Genomic DNA, 12,387 nt, shown 5'->3' on the forward strand with positions numbered 1-12,387 from the left:
CCCCAGACCCCCGAGCGCCGAGCGCGGAGCCGAGGGGGCGGCGGGCGGCCGCGGCGGCTGCCGGGCGCGCGCGGAGGCGGCGGCGGGGCGGGGCGGCCGTGCTCGCGCGCGGGCCGGAGCGGCGGGGGCGGCGCGGCGGCTGCGGGTGGAAGCGGCGGCCCAGAGCCCTCTCGCGGTCGCGGCGGCAGCAGCGCCGGCCCCAGCCCCAGCCGCAGCCTGGCCGCCGCCGCCGCCTGGCGCTCCCGCCGCCCGGCCCGACATGAGTGAGGCGGCTCGGGTGCCCTCGCCCGCCGCGCCGCCGACGGTGGCGGTGGCGGTGGCGGCGGCCGCGGCCGCGCCCGAGGAGAGAAAAGGGAAGGAGCCGGAGCGCGAGAAGCTGCCGCCCATCGTGTCGGCGGGCGCCGGCGCGACTGCGGTATGTGCCGGGCGGGGGCCGCCGGCCGCCCCGACGGCGGGCTTCGGGAGGGAGGGCGGGGGGCGCCCAGGTCGCCCTTCCTGGGGCCGAAATGAGAGAGCTGTGCCTCGTGGGAAGCCGCGATCACTCGCCCGCTGCACCTTCCACCCTCGGGAAACCGGGTGCCCGGGCCCGGGCTGCTTTCGGTTATCATCTGGTTCGGGGGTGCATCTTCTCTCAGGAGATGACGGGCATCGCGGGGTCGGCATTGTCTGTGGGATGCGGATAAGGTGCCTGGCAGGCGCGGGTGGGTCTCCGCCGAGCTGCCCGCCTGCCTGCCTTTGGGGAGCGGAGATCTTCCCTCCGCTTCGCTTCTCTTTCCTTCTCCTTCAGGTTGAGCCGGCTCCGCGGCGAGTTTCCACTTAATTGTGACCTTCCCGCTGCTGTCAGGGTACTGGGAAGGTAGATGCCTCGGCGATGGTTTTATTTTTCATGTGGTACAGGCATGTGATGGAAGGTGGGGAGGCTTTAACCTTTTTATTTAAACTCAAGTTGTCCAAGCTTTGACAGGGATGATTTCCCAGCTGGATTTTCTTAAGGATTATTTGATGAGCGCTTTCAGGCTTCAAACTACATTTTGCCAGATGATGTAATCGCCCTCTTTTTAATGGTGGATATGACTGGTTACTTTGGAGCACACACACAAAATTAACCTCTTATTTTTGACATTTTTATTTGAAGTAATATTTAAATGCTTTCTGAGAGTTTGCTTCGGTACATTTCAAGACCATCACTTGTTATGCAGCTGCCAGTGACAAAACAGTAAAAGTTTAGAGAGCATGATACATTTTCTTTATTCCTACTTGCAATTCATTTCTTAAAACCTCCCTCGTAAGTGGCTAAAAACTTACCAAAATAACTCATTCTCCTTTAAAGTATTAGGAATAATGTTTTGATTTAGTAGATTTTTCAAAAATAAGGACTGTGATAACTGGAAGTTGTTAGAACGAGCACTTTATGTTAAATCAGTGCGGCACAGTGGACAGTAATAAAATGACATTTTAAAATATAGGTACAGTTGATGGGTAAATTGGAATAGGATTAGGAATTACTTTGGGAAATGCTTTGAAGGAATGTGTCACCCATCTGCTGGCAAAAGCAGTCCCTTCTGTTACCCCAGGCTTTTGGAGCTGATGTAGGGAGTTCTTAACTTGCAAATAGTGTTTCCACAGTAGCTCTTCTAACTTAGTTGTTTAGAACAATGAATGCATGTGCTTTCAGAAACAGTTATATGAATGGGTTTAGGTCCTCAAGTGAGCACCCTCCCAAAACATTTATATATCTCAGTGTAACTGAAAAATTGAAGGTTTAGAATAAAAACTTGGAGAAATTAATACAGTGTGGACATAGGTCTATAGACTGTTATTTGAAACCCTTGAGGCTTTGGAACTCAGAGTTTTTCAGATTTTAGAAAGGCAGTTCAGTACAGATATGTAATATCCACAGTGGGGTCCTGGCTAGTTCTCTGTAATCAAGCATATTAATAGCTCTTCAGTGAAATATATGTGTTCACACTACATGAAGTGAAGTCAGATTATAAATAGCTTAATATCAGTTCAGATCAGGTTGGATTGTCAAAGAGCTGAGTTAGGTCCATGTTTTGTCACCAAATGAGTTACAAAGCCTTTCAGTTTCAAGTGCTTACAGGATTTTGGAAGTGTGAATAAAGGATTATGGACTTGTAGTTCTAGTCAAACAGAAGGGTTCAAGAAGTTTTTTAAAATCTTGACTTAAGCCTTGAAAAGCCATAGGTTAAATTAGGAGAAAATGAGAATGAATTAGAAAAACTTGAGATTCTGAAGGCAATGTCGGGTGCCTTATAAGGTCTTCCAGGGATGGTAGCGTGTTTGTTGTTGTTTTCTTCTCTTTTTTTTAAATGACATTCAGAATTTATGGCTCTCTGAATCAACAGGTTTGTTATTAGCACCAACGTTCTGAATTATAACAGGTGGGAAAAGGGCTTTTTCTCAGGTTTTGCAGCACATGTTAGAAGAGCAAGGGGAAGATGAAGAACTTTGATGATGATGATGATGATGATGATGATGTGTGTGTGTCAAAGAGAGATTTCTAGAGCTGGAATTCTGAGTTATAGCAGTGAAAAGCCTAAGTCAAGAAAATATGTGCTTGGTCCTCTGGAGGACAAGGGAGCCAGGAGAGCCGGGCTGATAACCGAGTTCACCAGTAGGTGAGGGGGGGCCTTGGTGTGGGGTAAGGAGGGACCGCTAGTGTCAGTTTGGGTGTTTTCAGCCTTCACATGGATTAAATAGAGTTTCTGGAGGTTTGCTTAGGAATCTGATTGCCATTAGTAATTTTTTTCTTTGAGCCATGTTAGTGATTCTTCCTTTGTACCCCAAGTTAACAGCTGTATATAGATTAAGTTTATGACTCAAATAATATAGCCCTGCAGTACTGGCTTTTTTCCAGAAATTAATGTATCATGTTTTTATGAAAGTTTGGAAATAATTTAGAGGGATAGCTCCCTAAAATGAGTAGAAGGCCAGGTTATGATGACCCTAATTAAGCCTGAAGAGTTGGGACTATATCCTGGAAGATTAAACACAGGTGCAGGGGTGGGACTGACGGTGCTGGAAAGAGGAGATCTAAAGCGATTGATCCTAAGATCACCAAAGTGTGAAGGAAGTCCATTCTAGCCAGGAAGTACCTAACGCAATGATCTTAAATCTGATGGACCACAGAGTTACCTTGGTAGCATATTAAATTCCTAATTTACAGATCTAATTCTAGAGCACCATTTTTTCAACCTTTGATACACAATAGAATCACCTAGGGGAACTTTTAAAGCCATATTTGCCCAGGCCCAAATGCAAGCCAATTATGCCAATTTCTGGGCATAAGGCTCAGGCATTAAAAAAAAAAAAAATTCCCAGGTGTTGCTAAGATTGAAAATTGACACTCTATGTACTGAATTAGCAGCTCTATGGAATCTGTATTTTAACCAGGCTGCCCCAAATCTACATAGTTTAGGGAGCAGCATTTAAAATGGACTAGTGAAAGGTATGGAGGCACGCAGAAATCAGGTGTGGTGGGGGAATGGAGAGAAACAGCAGTTAAAGCTTTTCTAGTTAGAGATGGCCGAGAGGTGGAGATAGAGCCCCCAGAGGACTGTCAGTGTTTGGGTCCGGCCTTGGCCTTTCGGCTGGAGAGAGATGATGCAAGTCCACAGAGTTGAGAATGCGGACTCTGAAGTAGTGCATGGGAATGAGGGTCAGATGATGTGAATATTGAATACCGCGGCTGACAGCTTAGAGTGGAGCAGAATATTGTAGATTAGTTGCTAATGTAATATAGAAGTTAAAAAAAATGGTGAACGGGAAGGAGAAAATGGTCAGAGGAGGAGCAAAAATAATAGTGACAGGTGAGGGTGAGTTTGTCTACTTCAACATTTGCGTCAGGGAAATGAAAGCGAGGTTTCCCAAGGGATAGGGCAGCAAGGAATGAATGAAGCGGGGTTCAAGAACGAGCCCAGTTTTACTTAGGTCAGGAGGTTAAGGGAAATGGAGGAAACCTGCTTTGGATTTTAAAGGGAAGCTGGCCCACAATGAAGGCCAGGAGACGGGTCAAGTAGGTGGAAGGTGAGGGGAAGAGTTTGAGGGAAAGCTAAGGGGTGTGGAGAGACTTTGAAAGGAAGTCGGTGTTATGAACAAGTCTGTGTATGTTGTGTCAGGTGTACATAGATGGGCTGTGGAGCCGCTGTGCCAAAATTTAACTACCAGTTATTGAATATCTATTATGCTTAGCTTCTGGGTAGATGTTACAGAAAACACAAAGATAAGGGACTTTTTGTTTTTGTTTTGTTTTTCAAAAAAGGTTCCAGCCTCAGGGTAGGTAGGGCTAACACAGGAAAACATCACAAAGCAAAGCAGTGTGTAAAAGCCACAATAAGCCATAGAAACGGTTCGCACTCTAGGAGATCAGAGAGAGGAAATCAATGTGTGTAGAACTGTGCAGAAAGGCCTTGAAATAAAGGTAGTTATTTAAGCTGGCTGACTTGGATGGGTGAAAGAAAGTGGAAAAAGAAATTAAGTGGGGAAAGCAACATGAACAAGGCATAAAGGGAAGAACTGGGGAGTGATAAAGCAGCCCAAAGGAAGCATGCTGGGAATGTGTGGGAGGTTAGTAGGACTGCATGGGGGCTGGACCAGATCACTAGGCAGAGAAATTTGGACATTTTTTTCCTGTGGTTAGTGGGAAGCCATTGGAGTTTCTTAAAGGAACAACGTAATGAAATCAGTGGTAGCGACTGGCGGTACTTAGACTTAGGAGGGAGGAGGAAGAGTGTGAAGGAAGGCGCTTTGTAGACCTTTCCTGAATTGATGGGTACATCCACTAGGATGGCGGCCCTGTGATAAAGTGTAGGGATGGAAGAATCCACTTGATGTGGAACCTAGCTAGATAGCAAGAATGAGAGAGAAGGAAGCTTAATAAAGAGAAAAGATTCTAGAGTTTCCAAATGAGTTGTCTTAGAGAAAAATATATAAAAAGGCAACCCAGCCAACACCACAACAAATAACATGAGTATGTGTAACCTTCCATAAACTATGCCCATCTAGGTGTCTGGGACAATCTCATATATGGAAAATCCGTTCCGAACAAGAGGTGAGACATGGCAAAGAATGAAAGTTATAGAGGAGAGGGTGTTTTAAGCAATTTAGTAAACCACAAGTATTACAAAAATATATATGTATACTTCCCTGCTTTTTCTGTTTTTCCCCCTAGTATTATAATGTGTGAAGGATCCCTTCTTGCATTGCAGAAATGTTAGACTCCTAAGCCTTATATGGATAACTAGTTGTTCCTAAGTTGGTATTTGTAACTTGGTGACATTTTGTAATTTGGGGAAGAATGAATGTAATAAATGACAGTGCCTCTTAATTCAGTTGGATTGAAATCAGTCTGAAGTTTGAGCCTAGTCGTTAAAGAAAGCTATATTTCAAATTATCCTGGTTTTGATCCAGATGTTTTTATTAAAGAAATTGGTTGAGGAATTGTGACTGCATCAAATCACACGTTGTAGAAGTATATTACCGCATATTGATAATCTGATGCAGTTTCTTCTTTTCTTATGTTGTAAATTAAGTGAATAAGATCTCCCATGCCACCTTGCCTTCCTGATAAGTCCTGAAATTTCTGAGTTTCAGGACCAACATTTATTTTATATTAAGTCAGCTTAATTTTCAGTTATCTATAAGATCAATTGTGATTTTTTTGGTGTCAAAATTTTGTTTCAGAATCCACATCCTTATTTCCTAGTTTCCTGTGAAAGATGTGGTTTATATCACCTAAAGAAAGCAGTTCCACTTGGGCTGGTTTGTTTTTTTTAGGAGGGAAGTTCTCACCTTGAAAGTAGCTAACTTTTCACATCTTACTAGAAGGATGTAGAACAAAGTTAGCACTTCTGATTTTATATCTCAGCATCCTAATAGGAAACTGTGAAAACACATACAAGAAAGAAAAAATAACTTGACCCAGTAACAGGGCCTAAAATTGTCTCCTTTATAGACTCTAAATACGGTACAGGTTTCTCATCTGATGTGGCCCCAACTGGTAGTTTAGGTCAGTTTATTTTAAAAGTTGGTAAGACAGAGTATCTTAAATGCTTTTTTATCTTAAAACATATAAATATATAATTTTTCACCAATCTTTCACCAAGCTTTGCTCAGTATCTCAGGAAGCCATTCACTTTTTTTTTTTAATTGATTTTAGAGGGAGAGAGAGAGAGAAACATCGATTTGCTGTTCCACTAATTTATGCGTTCATTGGTTAATTCTTGTACATGCCTTGATCTGGAATTGAACCCACCCTCTCAACCTTGTCATATGGGGATGACACTCTAACCAACCGAGCTACCTGGCCAGGGCCTACTCTTTTATAAAGTAGTTTTTCTGTGCATATAGATAGTCCCTGGACTCATTGAAAGGGAAGCAATTAACCTATTGCTGAAATATTCGTCTTTAGATTTGAAAAATAAATTTCAGTGAGGTGTGGCCAAAAGTGTTCCGATTGACATTGTCCCTATATATGTATCAGAAAGTATCAAAGCAGGAAACTCAGTTTTTATTCATCCAGACACCTTTTATTCTTTGTCTATAGAGTATTCTATATCATAGTTAAATTTCTTACCTTTACAGCAAATCCCTTCTTCCAAAACAATGCAGGGAAACTGTGAATCAGAATAATAATTGTTCTTTTTTCCTAAGAGTATATGTTGGGCCAGGCTTTGCTTAGAGAGTTGAGTCTATTATTTATTATGCCAGGGTTAAATATTTTGAGTTTTTTCCTCAGTGAATTCAAGTGTTTTTTCCCCCATGTTCCTTGTTTGTACCTATCTTCAATCTACAACAGCTGGTTGGGTATCCTGCTACTATCTATTCTTCAACACATCCAGCCCATATTTGTGGACTTGCCACGTTCCAGGACTTCATCTGTAGTGCTCTCCTTCTGTGGGACTTACAGATAACACTTCCAAACTCCCAGGAAGTCACATGTAATACTCTAGTAGATACAATTCTTAGAAGACTTGTAAACTAATGTTCTCCAGCCTTTAATTTAGTCTGAAGTTTGATGTCCTATTAATACCCAATAACTTCTTGATTTGGTTCTCTAATTTTTAGTTAATCAGTTTACTGCTGCACAACATTCTGCCCTGTTTCTCCTCATGAAAGTCTTAGGTTATGTGTAAGATTTCTCTTGTGCAAGCCAGTGTGGAGCAACTGCTATTGTGAAGGTTGCTTTTATTAATCTGTAGTGCACTGTCAGCCTATGAAACTATGCTTGATTAATTTCATGTCATCTCAAGTATAAAGTACCAAGAGCACAGTCACCTTACAAACAGGAGACTTACTGGACCAAGGATTTTATTTCATGTTGTTTAAGCTTTTTTGATTACAAGGAACAGAAAATCAGGCCATTTATGCATTCTTTCAGAAAAATGAGATTTAATGGAATGATGCATGTAGATTAGAACTAGAAAGCAAACAGGAACAAAAATGGGCTGGTCTCTGTGCCTCTTGCTATTCTCTCACTCTTGGTAACTTTTTTCCATGTTTCTCCATCTAAAATTTAGAAACACTTCCTCTAATTGACATCCTAGGAAGTAAAGTATCCTTTATGCCAGGCCACCTAGTACGCGGCCTACAGATGGTACCTTTCAGTTGAGTGCCTTTCTGTTCCAATCCATGGCCATTCCTGCACAAATAGCAGGGATGCTATGGGGATAACATTGCAAGCATTGTATTTGGCAGCTGTGTATCTTCCCTCAAACCTTTATACCTTCCAGCCACTGACCTTTCTCCCCTTCCATAAATCTTCTGGGAAGAAGCTACATCATCTACTATAGAACCGATAGTTGTTAAGTGGCTTTGCTGATTGAATCAGTTACTTGTTATTTTTTATTATTTGGAGATTCCACAGGTAAACTAATAAGCAATGCTCTTTGGGACCTCCTTTTATGAAGAAGGAGTAGAGGAAGGGGAAGAAAAATAAAACATTGAGTCTTTCCTAATTGCTAGGACATCATAGGTTTCCCTAAAGTACAATTAGTTTTTCTGCTTCTGTTTATTTCCTCTAATTAGGTAAGTTGCTTCTAATGCTGTTAAAGTTCATTCAGGATATAGCTATAGAAGTAAAGAAAATAATGTCAGCCACAAAGGTTGTTGCGAAAACAGGTGGTATGTGTAACACAGCAACAATACATGATGAACCCTTAATGTGTGATAGTTACACAATAAGACTGAGATTTAGTTGTTTAAGAGTACAGATGTCAAGGTCATTCACACTAGACTCTGAATTCCCACTTACCAGCTCTGTGGGTTTGGCATGGTTCTTTAATTTCCTCATTGTTAAAATGGGTGTAAATACATATCTCACTATTAGGCATGTACCAAGTACTCAATAAATGACTTGTTTTAGTATGTTTTCATCACAGGAATAATCACCTATTGAGCACCCATTGTGTAATAGGTTCTGTACAAGATCCTAGAAGATATTGTCTATGATTCTGAAACTTCAGATTGATAACTAAAATCTATTAGAAGACTACTGTATTTCAAATAGGCAGTATATTTAACTTCTATAGGCTGGATCATGTAGGCTAATCCTCACACAGAAATATTAACTCAGATTTCACTGAGCCTGAATCTAGCCAAGAAGCAAACAAAAACAAGTAAAGCTAACAAAAAATAACAAATTCTCTGAACAGCCTAAGATGTCACACACACAAAAATTGCATATGGTATTTTCCTCATGGACATATTTCTCAAGTTCTTGTTTCATGTCCATCACATCTCTGTTGCTTGGCAGCTGTGACTTTAGGTGAGTCTCAGACAATTACAGTTTCCTCGTCTTATAAAAAAGAGGAGTTAAATAACTAATTTCTAAAAATCTCTTAATTCTAGAAACTTTTTTTAATTCTCTGTGTATAGTATTTGAAATTTATTTTTTCTGGTTCTTTTTTATACTAATCTCTTTTTTAAAAAAAAAAAACAATAAATTTACTTTAAAGTACAGGATCTATGTACAAGATTCATTGGATGTCAAGCCCTGGAATGAATAAGGAATTTCTAGTCCAGCATGAAGGACCAGTATGAGAACAGTGATAACTTCAGTGTGATAATTTAAGTAAATTACAAGCATAAATAAGAGTGGTTGAGCTCAGCCAGGCGTGGCTCAGTGGTTGAGCATTGACCTAGGATCCAGGCAATCAGGGTTCGATTCCTGGTCATGGCCCATGCCCGGGTTGCGGGCTCGATCCCCAGTTGGGGGCGTGCAGGAGGCAGCCGATCATTGACTCTCTCATCATTGATGTTTCTATCTCTCTCTCTCACTCTCCTTTCCTCTCTCTGAAATCAATAAAGATATATTAAAAAAAAAGAGTGGTTGATTTTTTTTGTGGAAATAGCGACCACTAGAAAAAGCTTGCAGAGAAGTTATGATAGAATAGCTCCTGCTGTATTTACAAAGTAGCCCCCAAATTCATGTTTGAAAACGTTAAATATTTATTGTTAATGGTATAATCTAACATTGGTCAGAGTGTCTCTGCTCCACGTAGTCACTCAGAGACCCAAGCCAATGGATGCTCTAATATCTCAACTTGTATCCTCCACAGTTGTCATAGTGGAGGAAGAGAGAGAGGAGCTTTGCCTACCTTTATGCCTTAAATGCAGTAGTACTTCCTGGTCCCCAAAAGTCATTTCTACTCGTGCCCTATTAGAATTAACCAGATTTCTCTACCTGTCTGTAAGAGAGTGGGAAATGTGGGAAAGTGACATTTTGTGAGGGTAAATGTTTTTGCTACATGGCACATGAACTGATTCTAAAAAGGTAAATGGAAATCAAGCTGGTGAATGGGGAAGGAGGAGATGAAAAACTGTCTCCTATGAAACCAAAGAAACTACACTAACAGTAAAGAAGTGGATGTTAAGAGGTTAACTACTGTTTTCTGTTAGCATCTGGAAGTTAGAATATACTGTACTCTGGAAAGAGCTGAGAATATGCCCTGAGGTAGCTCTATAGCTGAATATTGCAGTGGTCATATAATATGATTTTATTTATAATTATATACAGATTAATTATACCTTATGAATTTTAAAGTTATTTTGTGGAAAGTGTGTTAATGAATAGATTCTATGCTATAGGAAGATTGATTTGTTACCTGTACCTAAGGATGCCTAAGTGCTTAGCACTATTTTTTTTAAATTCTAGTCCACCCAAAGTACAATCACAGTGCTTAGAAAGAAATGAACTCTAAAGGGTTTATCTTTTTACTTGAACTTTTAAAATTGCATCAAAAGACAAGAAAACCTTCAATGAATTGACCTGTGAAGTATCACATGCATGTTAATATTGATAATATTTGTGGAGGTCAGAAAAACAGTATTATCTAAATACAAAGCTAAAATAGCATTTAACATGAAAGGAGTGTGTACTTTGTACAGAGAGCTCTGCTAATTATTTTATAAGCATTATCTCAGTTAAACCTCACAGTAACCCTGTGAGGAAAGTACTATTATTATCCCCATTTCCAAACTGTATTAATTTGTAAGCAGTTAGATGATAATGACTATTTTCATTTTATACCTAAAACAATTTAATCCTAGCAAAAGTACGTCAATGTTATATACATGTTTTATCTATCATCAGATTAAAATCTCTATTATAAATGTTTATGATTTCTGCAATAAAATAATTTAAATATAGCTAGTAGGAATTATGCTGCAATGTTACCTTTTCTGTTTTTAGGGTTTGGACAGAGGATCCAAAGGCCAAATTTCCCCTTTCAGCAGTTCTATTTCAACTGTCAGCCAGAAGAAAGAAGCGGCTGAAAACATAAGTTCACCTACACACCTTGCTTTCCCTAACATCAAGAATGGTAAAGTAAACAAACAAATGATGTAATTATAATTCTTCGAAGTATGCACATAATCTGTATATCTTGGCTGAAAGTATACTTTCAAACTATTGAAAAAGTAGAGTTTAATTATCCAGCATTGTTCTGGTAGGTCTAGTAAGTTAATACAATGAGAAAAAGAAATAAACCATGTAAATATTTACAGAAAGGAGCAAAATCATTATTTTTAAGTGATTGTTATGTAGAGTAAGAGAGTGAAATACAAAACTTATGAATAATACAAAAGTTTGGTTAGGAAGCCAGACACAATGCAAATATATAAAAACTCAATAGATTTCCTTTATTTGAGCAGTAACCAATTAGAAGACTTGACGTAAAATATATTAAATACTTAGAAATAAACCTAAAAGAAAGAAAAACCTATATGAGGAAAACTATAAAGCTTTATCAAAAGACTAACAGATGGTGTGAATGGAAAAACTTAACATAAATATTATAGTGATGTCACGTATACCCAGTTTGCTCTCTATGTTTAATAAATTTTTCAATAGTTTTTTTGGGGAAACTTTAAGAAAATTATGCTCAATTTGATCTAAGAATAAATGGGAGGATGTAAGAAAAAAATTAGGGAGCTCATTCCTCCAAAGTACCATATAGTATTATAGAGCTGTACTGGTGATAACATTACCAGCAAGGTAGCTAAATAGCTGGAAATAGATCAGTAAAGAATATTGTGCACAAACGGTATTAAATTTTTTTAAAAAAACGAAATTAGGCCTACTGGATAAGCTGTTGAAAGTAATAACTTTAGATTTTTAAAACAACTATAAAAGTACTAGAAGAAAACATGGAAAATTGTTTTCAAAATAAACTTCGTAAGTTTCAAAAATCATAAGTTTCAAAACTTCTATAGGAATTTTAAAAGTCATAAAGTTTAAGCATCTCAGTCAGTGAAAAACATATCCTTGACTCATAAAGAACATGAACAGATGTGTGAAGTGAACATTCCACTGGAAAAAAAGGCAAAGGGAGTGAACAGACCAAACAAAGCAGGAAATATGAACAATTAATACCCAGGTGAAAGGATGCTCAGTCTCACCGGTATTTAAAGAAGTACAAACTAAAACAAGGAGTTCACATTTCCCAACTCATTTGCAGAGAATGAAAGGATTTAGATCCGCACAACTATCTAAAGAGTGTGAAAATTGGCACTTTTATGAATTGGAGGGCTTGAAAATTGATAAAACCTTTCTAGAGGGCAAATTATGGACATATACTCAAATTTTTAAATAGTCATAAAGTCACTGACTCAGTAATTCCATTTCTAGGAATTTATTTTAAGGAAATAACAGGTACAAAAAATATAGAAAGGCTACATTATTTATAATAGTTATATTTAAAGCAATCTAAGTGAATGGGTTAACTAAATTATGGTAATCCAAATTGTAAATACTATGCCTCTATCAAGAAAAATGTGATATGTATCTAAAGTATTCAAGGAGAAATGCCCACAACACACTGTAAAATGAAAAATGCAAGTTACACACTAATTGGTGGAATATGATTA

The 12,387-nt window shown here is 39.2% G+C and overlaps 1 protein-coding gene across 1 annotated transcript in view; it reads left to right on the top strand.

Annotated features, from left to right (window-relative positions):
• Positions 1-259: 259 nt before the first annotated feature.
• HECTD2 (HECT domain E3 ubiquitin protein ligase 2) overlaps positions 260-12,387 on the top strand; it is a 54,701-nt gene continuing 42,573 nt past the window's right edge. The window contains exons 1-2 of the mRNA XM_087824439.1: positions 260-415; positions 10,712-10,841. Coding sequence (XP_087680565.1) covers positions 260-415; positions 10,712-10,841 — 286 coding nt within the window. The remainder of the gene's footprint in view (positions 416-10,711; positions 10,842-12,387) is intronic.

The sequence above is a fragment of the Miniopterus natalensis genome, chromosome 14 (assembly GCF_054644295.1).
Source record: "Miniopterus natalensis isolate mMinNat1 chromosome 14, mMinNat1.hap1, whole genome shotgun sequence".
Taxonomy (NCBI): domain Eukaryota; kingdom Metazoa; phylum Chordata; class Mammalia; order Chiroptera; family Miniopteridae; genus Miniopterus; species Miniopterus natalensis.